The sequence below is a fragment of the Heterodontus francisci genome, chromosome 38 (genome assembly GCF_036365525.1).
Source record: "Heterodontus francisci isolate sHetFra1 chromosome 38, sHetFra1.hap1, whole genome shotgun sequence".
Classification (NCBI taxonomy): domain Eukaryota; kingdom Metazoa; phylum Chordata; class Chondrichthyes; order Heterodontiformes; family Heterodontidae; genus Heterodontus; species Heterodontus francisci.
In genome coordinates this window covers 33,405,909-33,420,893 of record NC_090408.1, presented here as the reverse complement: position 1 = coordinate 33,420,893, position 14,985 = coordinate 33,405,909, and the positions used below count along the sequence as shown (strand labels likewise).

The 14,985-nt window shown below is 43.3% G+C and overlaps 1 protein-coding gene across 1 annotated transcript; it reads left to right on the top strand.

The window, feature by feature from the left end:
• The first annotated feature begins 3,891 nt into the window (after nt 1-3,891).
• Nucleotides 3,892-13,625, top strand: LOC137352512 (UDP-glucuronosyltransferase 2A2-like). The gene is made up of 2 exons (XM_068018058.1): nt 3,892-4,004; nt 11,117-13,625. Exons 1-2 carry the CDS (start codon nt 3,985-3,987, stop codon nt 12,750-12,752), a joined length of 1,656 nt encoding a protein of 551 aa, XP_067874159.1. The 5' UTR covers nt 3,892-3,984; the 3' UTR covers nt 12,753-13,625.
• Nucleotides 13,626-14,985: the final 1,360 nt, after the last annotated feature.

The following is a 14,985-nucleotide window of genomic DNA, read 5'->3' as shown; positions in this document are numbered from 1 at the left end:
ATCCCAGAACTGTCGCAACTGCATCCACTCATGCATTAGACTAGCTATCAGGTTCTGATGAATCTTTGCAGCACCCCTTCCAAGGTCAATATATCCAACTTGAGTTGAGTACCAAAGGCGGTACTGTAAAATGGTAAATGGGGGCTTTAGAAAAACGTAACATAACTTCCTCCCCTTTCTTTACCTGCTGCCTTTTGTGTACCTGGGTCACTACAGCAACAACTTGCATTTGTATAGCACCTTGAACAAAGTAAAATGAAACAATGCACTTAACGCGAGTGACTATCAAACAAAATTTGACATCAAGCCATATTGGAGACATTAGCACAGGTAATCAAAAGCTTGGTCAAGGAGGTTGATTCTTAATGAGCGTCTTAAAGGAAGAAACAGAGGTAGAGAGGCTTGGGAAGGGAATTCCAGAGCCTAGGGCCTAGACAGCTGAAAACAAGGCTGCCAATGGTGGAACAATGAGGGGTAGAATGTGGATGGGAAATAGGAGGAAGCCAAGGATGGATCTTTGGGGATCACCAGAGGTAATGGTGCAGGAGCGGGGAAAGAAGTCATTGCAATTGATTCTCACCTTATGACTGGATAGATTTGAATGAAACCAGCTGAGTGTCGTCTCAGCTGGATGTTGGAGGAGAGGCTTAGAAGGAGGATGGTGAGGTCAAATGTGTCAAAGGCAGCAGGCAGGTCAAAAAAGATGAGGAGGGATAGTATACCATGGTCACAGTCACATAGGATATCATTTGCTACGTTGATATGGGATGTTTGAATGCTATGATGGGGTGGAAACCTGATTGGAGGAGTTCAAACATGGAGTTGAGGGAAAGATCAGCACAGATTTGGGAGGCACAACATGTGCAAGGATCTTCGAGAGGAAATGGAGGCTGGAGATGAGAATAGATTGCAAGGTCAGAGGGATCATGTGTGGGTTTTTTCAGGAGAGAGATGATGACAGCAGATTTGAAGGTCAGGGGACAGGAGCTGAGGACAGGGAACCATTCACAATGTCAGCCAACATCAGGGCCAAGAAAGGAATTTGGGTGCTCAGGAGTTTGATGGAAATAGAGTTGAAGGAGCAGGATGCGGGTCTCATGGACAAGGCAAGCTTGGAGAGGGTCTAAGGGGAGATAGGGGAGGAACTGGAGAAAGGAGTGAGTTGAGGGCTAAGGCAGGGAGAACCTTCGGGGATGTTTGTCTTACAAGTGGAAGGGAGGAAAACAGTAGAGTCAGCTGAACTGATGGCCTCAATCTTAGTGACATATGTAGTTGGGGGTGAGGGTGAAGGAAGAAAGAGCAGAGGTCTAAGAAGGCAGTTTGTAGTGCAGGTGAGAAACCAGAAGTTATCTTTCCATTCCATTCCAGGATGATCCTATATTAGCGAGTAGTTTAGGCAGGGGAATGCAGGACCCGATAGCACTTCATGTGGTCCAACCAGTTCTGGTTATGAATGGCTAAACCAGTTTTTCGCCATTAACCATTGAGTCTGCATCTCTTGGAGTTAAGGGAGCGGAGATGATGACTGTACTGGGGGAATGATCAGAGTGAGAGAGTACTGGGGTCAAGGACATCAAAGGTAAAGGTGGGTGTGTTATTGACCAGTTTGGCAGCTATAAAAACGTCATGGTGAATACAGGCCAAAGGCTGGACAGTTGAGATTTTGAAAGTGGCACTGTAGATGACTCAGGAGAGCTTTGTTTGGGCCGGACACAGAAGAAAATTGGCTTGGGAGGGGGAAGGGGAATGGGGACGAGTGGAGATGGATACAAGGAAGTGATCAGGGATGGCCTTATCTAAATTGACATGATGGGAATAGAGAGGACAGATGAGATAGGAAGGTTGAGAGGGTGGCGATTAACATGGGTGGTGGAAATTATATGGGGAGAGCAATTAAGAAGAGTAGTGCAGTGAAGTAAGAGGAGAGAGGGCATGAAGAGTTGACGTGGAGTTTGAAATCACCGAAGATGAGAAGTCACTCGGTGCAGAGGCTAAGGGAGGAATGGAAAGAAACTATCTCCGTGAGCACCTTGGCGTGGTAGAGAGAATGGATTTTAAAGGAGAGGTATGAGGGGTAGAACAATATGAGATGCTCAAAGGAGAAGAGAGACAGATCAAGGTGTGATTTGGTGATAAAGTCCACACCGTCACCACAGTGGAATAGTCGGGTAAATGGTATAGCCAAATGGAAAGGCTTTATTAAGGAGGATGGTGATAACACACATCAACTAAATTTCTATTAAGGTCATGATGTCGATACAATCATCTGCAATAAGCTCATGGATGGCAAGGACTTTGTTGACAAATGAATGGACATTCTAGAGGGAGGTCAGTTCTGGGAGGGATGGGTGGGACAGGAAGGATTTTGGCAAGATTAGCCCCCAGTGGGAATGCTGGGTGGGAAGGACAGCGCGAGAGTAGGATGGGCCATCTGGAGTTGCTACTCATAAGGAGGAATCAATGAGTGCCTTGTTCGGCTCCTTGGAGGATGCCAGGGGAGGCACAGAGAAAAGCTGTTGGCTTATCTAAGAGTCAGTTCCGCCTGGGGTGATGTGGGAAGGTCGATGAGTGGTGAAGGATTGGGATAAGGATTTGCAGGGACAAGTACTCCAAAGGGGAGAAATCAGAGGAGGCATGATGTTAGGAGATACAGGCCTAGGAAGGGTAGAGAAAAACAAAGTAAAAGGGGAAAACAGAATTGAACAGTTGAACAGAAGAGAGTCTGCAATGGCAGCCACGAATGGACACGGGAAAGCTCAAGATACAAAGGCCTGGTTACAGAGCAGGATTGGGATAGATGTAACCTGGTGACAAGAGGAAACAAGTGGAGGGAATCCAAAGTTAAAATAAAAACAGAAAATGGTGGAAGTAGTCAGCAGTTCTGGCAGCAACTGTGGAGAGAGAAAGAGAGTTAAAATTTTAGGTCGATGCTCTGTTGTGAGAACAACACATAGCAGCATAGTTATTTGTTATAAATGGCTTACCATCAGCAATAAAAATTGCCAATTGAAAAATTCACTCTTATGAATGTTAAAAACCTTTCCCAGCAAATTAATGGGTGGAGTTTTATGCTCTCTCCCACGGTGGGTTTGGAGGCAGGGAGAGCATAAAATCGGATGGGATGGTGGCAGTTTGGGTGGTGGTTGCCACCAGCGTCCCACCTCACCTGAAATTTAGTCAGGGACTTGAAGTGAGATGCAGCATGGCTTCAGAGGAGTCACACAGACTGGTGTGAAGCTGTACATTGTTGTAATGTAATAAAGGTGAATGTTTGAATTAATCAAGACAAAGGAATCTCTCTGAGCTAGACTAATTCAGCATATTAAGGTGGCAGGATACCAAACAAACAGAAGGCGGCAGCTGTCTGCCTTTGATTTGCAGCTGCTCTCCTCGGGCATGACTTCCAGCGATGGGATCCTAAATCCTATGGAAGGCCCGCTGCTGTCCACTTAAGTGCCTGATTGGCACAAAATTGGGCGGGCCTTCCAGAAAAGAAGCAACACGGGGATCTCAGCGTCAGTTTGCCCAGATGCGGGAACCCCGCCGCCAGCATAAAATTCCTCCCAAAGTGCCCACCCTAGCACCTCTCCCACAAACATACTATTTTCCAATTGAGTAGTATTAGCCATTCTTACCCTAAATCAGTCTTTCCCCTCTCTTTTAATGTTGGGTAAATAAGTTACTTAAAAAGTTTGCCCAAGCACTAAAATGCATTGGTACTTTCCATAAAAATGGAACAATTCAGAAATTCAGGAACAAATAGTTCATTTTTAATCCATGATGACTCAGAGGAGACGCTCCATCTGAACATATGTGTTGCTCATGCCAACAGAAAGATCATTGCAAAGTATACATAGCAGATCACATGAAGATTAAAATTGCGCAATCAGAAATTCATTTCGACTCTTGACCTGCTAGTTAGATTCAATTACTGTACTCTTGATTTGAGTTGAAATCTACCGACAAGACAGGACTTAGTATAGCATGCAACTTGCGCTTCCTCGGTAAGTAAAAGCTTACGATTTCATGACAAAGAGTTTCATAATCAACAAATTAAAACTAATCTTTCAAATGCCACAAATCCTTAGGTCAGATGTGCAACAGTGCATTTAGTTTCTGTACAACAATATTACAGACCTCCGAACTATAAGATTCCAAAGTTCTCTTGATTCAGCAATCATTCCTTTAGATTGGAAAATTGCATGTCATTGAAGGAAGTTTAAAGGAATCAAAGGAATTAAAGATGCATTAGCCGAACAACAGTTGTTGGGAAATTCGTAGAGTGTATAATTAAGGAGAGAGTGGCTGTATACGTTGTAGAACTTGCTGCTCCCTGGTCATGTGTTGGAACTTGCTGCTCCCTGGTCATGTGTTGGAACTTGCTACTGCCTGGTCATGTGTTAGAACTTGCTACTGCCTGGTCATGTGTTAGAACTTGCTGCTCCCTGATCATCAGCTGCAAATCCAACACAATCTGCTTCTATTGTATCCCAAATTTGTTTTCACATGAGAAGCCATTCAGTCCACAGGTCTGATTTGTTTAATGTAGTTCCGAGTATAAGTAAAACTGTCTCAGAAATGTCCATGGGGAAGTGTGAAAGTATCCACTTTGGTAGGAAGAATGGAAAGGCAGAATACTTTTCAAAAGGTTGTGAAATGTTGACATTCACAGCAGGGATTTGAGTATCCTTTTACATAACTCACAGAAAGTTAACAGGCAGGTACAACAAGAAACTAGGAAGGTAAATCGAATGGCAGCTTTTATTACAAGGGCATTTCTTAGAAGAGTAATGTAATCTTATTGCAATTATTTGCAATGTTGGAGAGACCACACCTTGAGTAATCTGTACAGTTTTTATCTCCTTACCTAAGAAAGGATATACTTGCTTTGGCAGGGAGGAGGGTTCCTTAACTTATTAAAATAGTTGAAAATCTCATACATATGAACATACGAAATAGGAGCAGAAGTAGGCCACTCGGCCCCTCGAGCCTGCTCCACCATTCAATAAGTTCATGGCTACCCCCGATAACCTTTCACCCTCTTGCTTATCAAGAATCTATCTACCTCTGCCTTAAAAATATTTAAAGACTCTGCTTCCACTGCCTTTTGAGGAAGAGAGTTTCAAAGACTCATGATCCTCTGAGAGAAAGACATTTCTCTTCATCTGTCTTAAATGGGCGACTCCTTATTTTTAAAGAGTGACCCCTAGTTCTCGATTCACCCACAAGGGAAAACATCCTTTCCACATTCACCCTGTCAAGACCCCTCAGGATCTCATATGTTTCAATCAAGTCACCGCTTACTCTACTAAATTCCAGCAGAGACACAACTAACCTGTCCAATCTTTCTTTGTAAGACAGCCCACCCTTCCAGGTATTAGTTTCGTAAACCTGCTCTGTACTGCCTCCAATGCATTTACATCCTTCCTTAAATAAGGAGACCAGTATTGTACACAGTACTCAGATGTGGTCTCACCAATGCCCTGTATAGCTGAAGCATAACCTCCCGACTTTTGTATTCAATTCCTCTCGCGATTAACGATAACATTCTATTCGCTTTCCTAATTAAGTGCTGTACCTGCATACTAACCTTTTGCGATTGATGCACGAGGATACTGTTGGGGGTATGACCTTCCAGGGGAAAGCAGCAACAGTCAAGTTCGCGCAACCATGGAGGGTTCTGCTGCACAGCAGGGGAGGAAAAGGATTGGAAGAGGTATCGTGATAGTGCATTCTATCATAAGGGATGCAGATCGGCGTTTCTGTGGCTGCAAACGAGACTCCACGATGGTATGCTGCCTCCTTGGTGCTAGGTTAAGGATGTAACGGTGCAGCTGCAGGACATTCCTCAGGACATTTTGACGGGGGAGGGGGAGCAGTCAGAGGTGGTGATACACATTGGTACCAATGACATAGGTAGAAAGAGGGATGAGGTCCTGCAACAAGAATTTAGGGAGTTAGGTAGCAGATTAAAAAGCAGGACATGAAAGGTTGTAATCTCTGGATTACTCCCTGTGCCACATGCTAGTGAGTATAAGAATAAGAGGATACAGCAGATGTATGTGTGGCTGAGGAGATGGTGCAGGAGGGAGGGCTTTAGGTTCCTGGATCAAAGGGTCTGTTTCTGGCAAAGGTGAGTCCTGTACAAGTTGGACGGGTTGCACCTGAACCGTAATGGGACCAACATCCTTGCTGGGAGGTTTGCTAGTGCTGTTGTGGGGTGTGGGGGTGGGGGGGGCGGTGGTTAGTGGTTTTAACTAATTTGGCAGGGGGTTGGGATACAGAGTGGAGGTACAGTAGGGGGTGAGGCACAGCCAAATATAGAAGATAAACTGAGTCAGTCTGGAAGGCAGAGCAAATATGGACCTGGTAAGACACAAATGAAAAATGCAAGGCTGGAATGCATATTCTTGAATGCAAGGTGTCTTACTAATAAGGCAGATGAATTGAGGGCATTGATTAACACATGGGATTATGATATTATTGCTATCACAGAGATATGGTTGAGGGAGGGGTAGGACTGGCAGCTCAATAATCCAAGGTATAGAATCTTCAGGCGTGATAGGGTAGGGGATAAAAGAGGAGGTGGTATTGCAATGTTGATAGCAGGGGCTCTGACACAAATTTTCAATTCCTCTCTGGCTACGGGGGCAGTGCCAGCAGACTGAAGGACAGCGAATGTGTTACCATTATTCAAGAAGGGAAGCAGGTATGGACCAGGTAATTACAGGCTGAGTCTAACATCAGTGGTTGGGAAACTATTGGAAAAAATTCTGAGGGACAGTATTAATCTTCACCTGGAGTGAGGCAGGGAATAATCAGGGATGGTCAGCATGGCTTTGTCAGGGGGAGATCATGTCTAACTAACTTGATTGGATTTTTCGAGGAGGTGACTAAATGTGTAGATGAGGGAAAAGCAGTTGATGTAGTCTACCTGGACTTCAGTAAGACTTTTGATAAGGTCCCGCATGGGATATTGGTTAAGAAGGTAAGAGCCCATAGGATCCAGGGCAATTTGGCAAATTGAATCCAAAATTGGCTTCGTGGCAGGAAACAGAGGGTAATGGTCGAGGGTTGTTTTTGCGAGTGGAAGCCTGTGAACAGTGGTGTACCACAGGGATCGGTGCTGGGACCCTTGCTGTTTGTAGTGTACATTAATGATTTAGATGTAAATATAGGAGGTATGATAAGTAAGTTCGCAGATGACATGAAATTGGTGGTGTTGTAAATAGTGAGGAGGAAAGCCTTAGATTACAGGACGATATAGATGGGCTGGTAAGATGGGCGGAGCTGTGGCAAATGGAATTTAATCCTGATAAGTGTGAGGTGATGCATTTTGGGAGGACTATCAAGGCAAGGGAATAGACAATGGATGGTAGGACCATAGGAAGTACAGAAGGTCAGAGGGACCTTGGTGTACTTGTCCATAGATCACTGAAGGCAGCAGCACAGGTAAATAAGGTGATTAGGAAGGCATATGGGATACTTGCCTTTATTAGCCGAGCCATAGAATATAAAAGCAGGGAGGTTATGATGGAGCTGGATAAAACACTAGTTAGGTCACAGTTGGAGTACTGTGTACAGTTCTGGCCTCCAGACTATAGGAAGGATGTGATTGCACTGGAGAGGGTGCAGAAGAGATTCACCAGGATCTTGCCTGGGCTGGAGCATTTCAGCTATGAAGAGAGACTGAAAAGGCTCGGCTTGTTTTCCTTAGAGCAGAGAAGGATGAGGGGGGACATGATTGAGGTATACAAAATTATGAGGGGCATTGATAGGTTAGATAGGAAGAGACTTTTTCCCTTAGCAGAGGGGTCAATAACCAGGGGCATAGATTTAAGGTAAGGGGCAGGAGGTGTAGAGGGGATTTGAGGAAAAACATTTTCATCCAGAGGGTGGTTGGAATCTGGAATACACTGTCTGAAGTGGTGGTAGAGGCAGGAACCCTCACAACATTTAAGAAGTATTTAGATGAGCACTTGAAACGCCATATCATACAAGACTACTGGCCAAGTGCTGGAAAATGGGACTAGAAGAGTTAGGTGCTTCATGGCCGGAACAGACACGATGGGCTGAAGGGCCTGTTTCCGTGCTGTATAACTCTATGACTCTATGACACCCAGATTCCTCTACCTCTCAGAGCTCTGCAATCTCTCACCATTTAGATAATATGCTTCTTTTTTATTTTCCCGACCAAAGTGGACAATTTCGCACTTTCCCATATTATACTCTATTTGCCAGGTCTTTGCCCACTCACTTAACCGATCTAGATCCCTTTGTCGCCCCCTTATGTCCTCTTCACAAGTTACTTTCCTACCTATCTTTGTTTCATCAGCACATTTAGCAAACATACCTTTGGTCCATTTATCGAAGTCATTTATATAAATTGTAAAAAGTTCAGGCCCCAGCACAGATCCCTGCGGCACAGCACTAGTTAAGTCTTGCCAACCAGAAAATGACCCATTTATGCCGACTCTCTGTTTCCTGTTAGCCAGCCAATCTTCTATCCATGCCAATATGTTACCGCCTACACCATGAGCTTTTATTTTCAGCAATAACCTTTGATATGGTGCCTTCTGGAAATCGAAGTACAATGCATCCACAGCACATGTAACTCCCTCAACGAACTCCAATAAATTGGTTAAACATGATTTCTCTTTCACAAAACCATGTTGACGCTGCCTGATTACCTTGAATTTTTCTAAATGCCCTGCTATAACATCTTTAATAATAGCTTCTAACATTTTCCCTAAGACAGATGTTAGGCTTACCGGCCTGTAGTTTCCTGCTTTCTGTTTCCCTCCCTTTTTGAATATACATTTGCTATTTTCCAATCGAACAGAACCTTCCCCAGATCTAGGGAATTTTGGAAATATCTCAGTAGCCGCATCTTTTAACTCTCTTTGGTAGGAAGAATAGAAAAGCAAAATATTATTTAAATAGAGAGAGACGAGAGAATGCTGAGGTACAGAGGGATCTGGGTGTCCTCGTACATGAATCACAAATGTTAACATTCAGGTACAGCAAGTAATTAGGAAGGCAAATGGAATGTTGGCCTTTTTTGCAAAGGGGTATCGAGTATGGCAATAAGGAAGCCTTGCGACAACTGTAAAGGGTGTTGTTGAGATGACACGACAGTACTGTATACAGTTTTGGTCTCCTTATTTAAGGAGGGATTAGATTAGATTAGATTTAGTGAGGTGAAATTAATGAACAGTCTGTGGTGGGTACACGCTCAAGGCACTTTGTCTGCAGCAGGCATCACACAGATTAGATTAGAGATACAGCACTGAAACAGGCCCTTCGGCCCACCGAGTCTGTGCCGAACATCAACCACCCATTTATACTAATCCTGCACTAATCCCATATTCCTACCAATCATCCCCACCTGTCCCTATATTCCCCTACCACCTACCTATACTAGTGACAATTTATAATGGCCAATTTACCTATCAACCTGCAAGTCTTTCAGCTTGTGGGAGGAAACTGGAGCACCCGGAGAAAACCCACGCAGACACAGGGAGAACTTGCAAACTCCACACAGGCAGTACCCGGAATCGAACCCGGGTCCCTGGAGCTGTGAGGCTGCGGTGCTAACCACTGCGCCACTGTGCCGCAGTGGGATATCCCACTGTGTGGGATATTCTTGCATTGGAGGCAGTTCAGAGAAGGTTCACTAGGTTGATTCCTGGGATGAAGGGGTTGCCTGATGAGGAGAGGTTGGGCAGGTTGGATGTTTACTCATGAAAGTTTATAAGAATGAGCAGCAAACTTATTGAAACATTTAAGATTCTGAGGAGGTTTGACAGGTAGATGCTGAGAGGATATTTTCACCCCAGCCTGGGGCAAGGGCAACAATTCAGCCGACCAAGTGGCCTTGTGATTTATTCTGTAATTATTGACAGCTTTCCTCCTTTTGTTTTTATCACATTACACAATATCTGGCTCGAACAGGAGACAATGACAAGCTCCCTGAACTTTAGTATAGCGACCATCCCTCTGAATAGTGCAGGTTCAGTGACTCAGGTGATTCCCATTCTTATCTGGTGAGGACAAACCTTACATCCATGACAGATCAGCTCAAAGCAGCAAATCACCAAGGTGACACAGACAAGGTCACTGTGGTGGAACGTGAGTATCCCTGTTACAGTGTGCTGGAATTTGCCGCTCTCCAATACATTTGGCTGGGAACTCACTGCTCCTGTTCCACTGTGCTGGAATTCTCTGCTCCCTGATGCACTGTGCTGGAAAATGTTTTTTTCCTGATGCACTACTTGCTTTTCCCTGGCTGCGTTTTGGCATTTCTTAATCCCTGATCCTGTTTGGAACTTGTTGCTCCCTGCTTTTCAGCTGTAAATCCAACACAATCCGCTTCTGTGACATCCAAAATTGTATTTCATGCAAGAAATCACACAGCCCACAGGTCTAATTTGATTAAAGCAGTGCCCTGTTAAAGCATAATTGTTTCAGAAATACTCATGAGGATGTGTGAAATGATCCACTTTGGTTGGAAGCACGAAAAAGAGGAACTTTTTAAAAAGGTGAGACTAGTAAATATTGTGGTTCACAGGGATTGAGTGTTTTTGTACACGAATCACAAAGAACTACACTAATAATTAGTAAGGCAAATGGAAAGTTACACTTCATTGCAAGGGGGTTGCAGTACGATAGTAAGGACATCTTGTTTCAGTTATAAAGGACTTCGGAAAGACCACAGCTTGAGTACTGTGTACAGTTTTGGTCTCCTTATCTAAGGAAGGATATACCTGTCGTAAAGGTAGGGTTCCAAGGGTTAGAGAATTAGGATAAGAGGTTGGCCACTTATTACTGAGATGATGAAAAATGTCTTCATAGGTTGTTGTGAATCTATGGAATTCTCTACCCCAGAGGACTCTGGACGCTCAGTAACTGAGTTCATTCAAGACTGAGGTTGATAGATTTTTGGGCACTTAGGTAATCGAGAGATATGGTGAGACAGTGGAGTTGATTAGTTTAGCCATTACCTTATTGAATGACGATGCAGGCTCAAGTGACTGCATGGCCTATTCCTGCTCCTAATTCTCAGATTTTCACATTTATGTTGTATTACCAATATTTCTATTCAATTCTCCAACAGGTTCTGGCTATCATTTTTTCTCAATATGGAGTGTTCTGGATGGAAACGCAGATTACAGGTTGCATATGTTCTTAGTATAATCATCGCCCTCTCTTGTCCAATTACGCAGGGGGCTAAAATATTAGTTGTACCAATTGACGGAAGTCACTGGGTCAATATGAGAATTCTAATGGAAGAACTGAGACTTCATGGACACAACATGACTGTGCTTTATCCATCACCAACTTGGTATATCAAAGAGAGTCCTGATCTATATGAATCCATTGTGGTTCAAATGCAAGAATTCCATAAGAAAGGTGCAAGGGAGAATGTTGTGGACCATTTTGTACAAAAGACACTAGAACACTCACAGAATGATTCAACACTATGGGACTATGTGAAGTTCCAATATGAAATGATGTCTTTTATGCACAACTGTCATATTTGGGCTCGAGAAATTAATATTGCAATTTTTGAAAACAAAAGTTTGTTAAACCAACTTGAAAATGGAAACTTTGACTTAATACTTACCGATCCTGTATTTGTTACAGGTTCAATGCTTGCCTATTATTTAAAACTCCCTTTGGTGTATAATGTTCGTTGGGTCAGCAGTGGAGAAGCTCATTTTCTCACAGCACCATCACCACTGTCCTATATCCCATCACCTGGCTCACGATTAACAGACAAAATGAGTTTTCTCCAAAGAATGAAAAATGTCATCGTAGATGTTATTCAACAATCCATTACAAAATTTCTAACTCACCCCATTCACACTGAACTGTGCCATCGATATCTGGGCCCAGACACAGACATCGAGTCTATTCTCCTCAGGGCAGATGTGTGGCTGATGAGAGTAGATTTTATATTTGAATTCCCGAGGCCCACGATGCCAAATCTTGTGTATATTGGAGGCTTCCAGTGTAAACCATCCAAACCTTTAACAGCAGAGTTTGAAAAGTTTGTCCAAATGTCAGGGAAACATGGGATTATTGTGATGTCATTGGGGACCCTTGTCAGCTCTTTGCCAATGCATATTACAATGAAAATAGCAGAGGCCTTTGCTCAAGTACCTCAGAAAGTTATTTGGAGGCATTATGGAAAGATCCCTCCCAACATTGGAAATAATACACTATTGGCAAAATGGATCCCTCAGAATGACCTACTGGGGCACCCCAAAACACGAGCCTTCATTGCCCATGGTGGCACCAATGGAGTTTATGAAGCCATCTATCATGGGGTTCCAGTAGTTGGCATGCCTCTGCTTTTTGATCAGTTTGACAATTTACTTAGACTTGAAATCCGAGGTGCAGCAAAAGTGATTAATGTCGCAACCATGCAGTCAACAGATCTATTGCAGGCACTTAATGAGGTCATAAACAACACATCTTATCGGGATAATATGCAGAAACTCTCTGCTCTCCACAGGGACCAACCAGAGTCTCCAATGGAGAGAGCCATTTTCTGGATTGAGTATGTTGCACGACACAAAGGTGCAGCACATTTACGCTCAGAATTTTACCGACTCCCCTGGTACGCTTACTATTGTGTAGATGTGATGATCTTCCTGTTGTCTCTGTTCCTAATGGTTACAGTGCTGACAGTTCTACTGATGAAGAAACTTTGTAACATTCAGAAGAAAAAGCAAAAAATTCAGTAAGATTTCTCCTTTCAAATTGGGAGAGGGGCTTTGAATTATATCAAGTTAACAATAGATATGCTTAATCCAGAATCTAATGCATTCCTTTCTTGACATCATGAATTTTAATAAAGGCTTTTAGGAAAGTACCACAGGAGTGGCACGCCAGTCAGTAGTAGACTTTCTGAGTAGATATGTACATGAAATGCTGCGCTTCAATCAAATTTTGTAGGAAAGAACAACATGTTTTTCAGGTATTATCCAAACTACTCATCACATTAATTGACGTGTAGTCGAGAACATAAAATAAGAATGTGAGACTTCTCGGATTCACTGGCAGAAAAGCCCATTGACCCCCAGAGTCATCCCATCCACTCTCACATGGCCGAAGATTTCCACCACGGTTCTCTCAGGGTTGGTCTGCATATTCGTTTTCTCCAGCATACTCTCCATTTGTGTTGGTCATGTGCTGGCAAGTTGAAGGAAGTTTCTCTTTAGGGAGCTTTGATAGGCAAGAATTTATGGCAGGCATAAACAGGATGCCTCAAATACGCTGCTGTGAACTCCATGTAGTGCCATACCACTGTATACCAAAAATGCCATCAAAATGTATAAAGCTGTCCAGTAAAACAGATTGATCAAAAATTACGCTGAAGTCTGGGAAAGGAGAAAGTGTTAATTACAAGACTCATGGGTCCTTCCACGACAGTGCTGTGAAGACAAAACACTTAGCATCTGTTTCCTATCAGAGGTCTGAGCTAGAAATGTTCAGACTTGTCAAGTTTAAATGGAGGGTCAGATTTGTTGAACAAGAATCGGTTACTTACACTATCTGATTTGAAAATGTTGTTAATTATATAATCAGAGGTAATAAAGAAATATTTCTGGAAAATTTATCTGTCTTCTTTGATGATTTTGGCCAGTAAAAGTTACCTCTTTCATGCATATATCCGAATCTGACAAGTCCCCGGGACCAGATGCCTACGCCGAGGGTTCTAAAAGAGATAGCTGCAGAAATAGGAGATGTGCTCGCTCTGATTTTCCAGAATTCCTTAGATTCAGGAATGGTCCCGTCAGATTGAAAGTTGGAAAATGTTACAGTGCTTTTCAGGAAAGGAGGTAGAGAAAAAACAGGGAGCTACAGGCCAGTTAGCCTAACATCAGTCGTGGGGACTATTGGCTCAAATAAGCGAAGGACTGGGTAAAAGAACAAAGAACAGTACAGCGCAAGGAACAGGCCATTCGGCCCTCCAAGCCTGCGCCGATCTTGATGCCTGCCGAAACTAACGCCTTCTGCACTTCTGGGGCCCATATCCCTCTATTCCCTTCCTATTCATATACTTGTCAAGATGTCTCTTAAACGTCACTATCGTATCTGCTTCCACCACCTCCCCTGGCAGCATGTTCCAGGCACTCACCACCCTCTGTGTAAAAAACCTGCCTCGCACATCCCCTCTAAACTTTGCCCCTCACTCCTTAAACCTATGTGCCCTAGTAACTGACTCTTCCACCCTGGGAAAAAGCTTCTGACTATCCACTCTGTCCATGCCGTTCATAACTTTGAAAACCTCTATCATGTCGCCCCTCCACCTCCATCGTTCCAGTGAAAACAATCCGAGTTTTTCCAACCTCTCCTCATAGCTGTTCAGGAAAGATTGGGAAGGAAAGAAAGGAGGAGGGGTGTCAGCATTGATTAAGAAAAAGATTACAGTGCTGGAGAGAGAGAATGTCCTGGGGGATCAAGGACAGAATCTATTTGGATCGAGCTAAGAATCAATAGAGGTATCATTACACTACTGGGTGCATTCTATCGGCCATCAACTAGTGGAAAACAAATTTGCAAGAAAATTACAGAGGTGTAAACTATAGAGTAGTTATTATAGGGAACTTTAATTATCCGAATACAGACAGTGATAGTAATAGTGTAAAAGGCAGAGTGGGGGAAGTGTTTATGAAGTGTGTTCAGGAGAATTTTCCAGATCAGTAGGTTTCCAGTCCAATGACAAAGGAGGTATTGCTGAATTTGGTTCTGCGGAATGAGGTAGGTCAATTGTCATTTAGGGGATAGTGATCATGGTTTCATAAGGTTTAAGTTAGCTATGGAAAAGGACAAGGAGTAATCCAGAGTAAAAATAATTAATTGGATAAGGGTCAATTTCAGTGGGATGATAACGGATCTGGCTCAGGTAAATTGGAATCAAAGATCGCCAGACAAAACTGTAATGGAACAATGGACTGCCTTTAAAGAGGAGAT

Bases quoted from the DNA above. Each gene is read 5' to 3' on its own strand.
- LOC137352512 (XM_068018058.1), top strand. From the start codon at position 3,985: ATGCAACTTGCGCTTCCTCG. The intron at 4,005-11,116 runs GTAAGTAAAAGC...ATTCTCCAACAG, and splicing joins ATGCAACTTGCGCTTCCTCG to GTTCTGGCTATCATTTTTTC.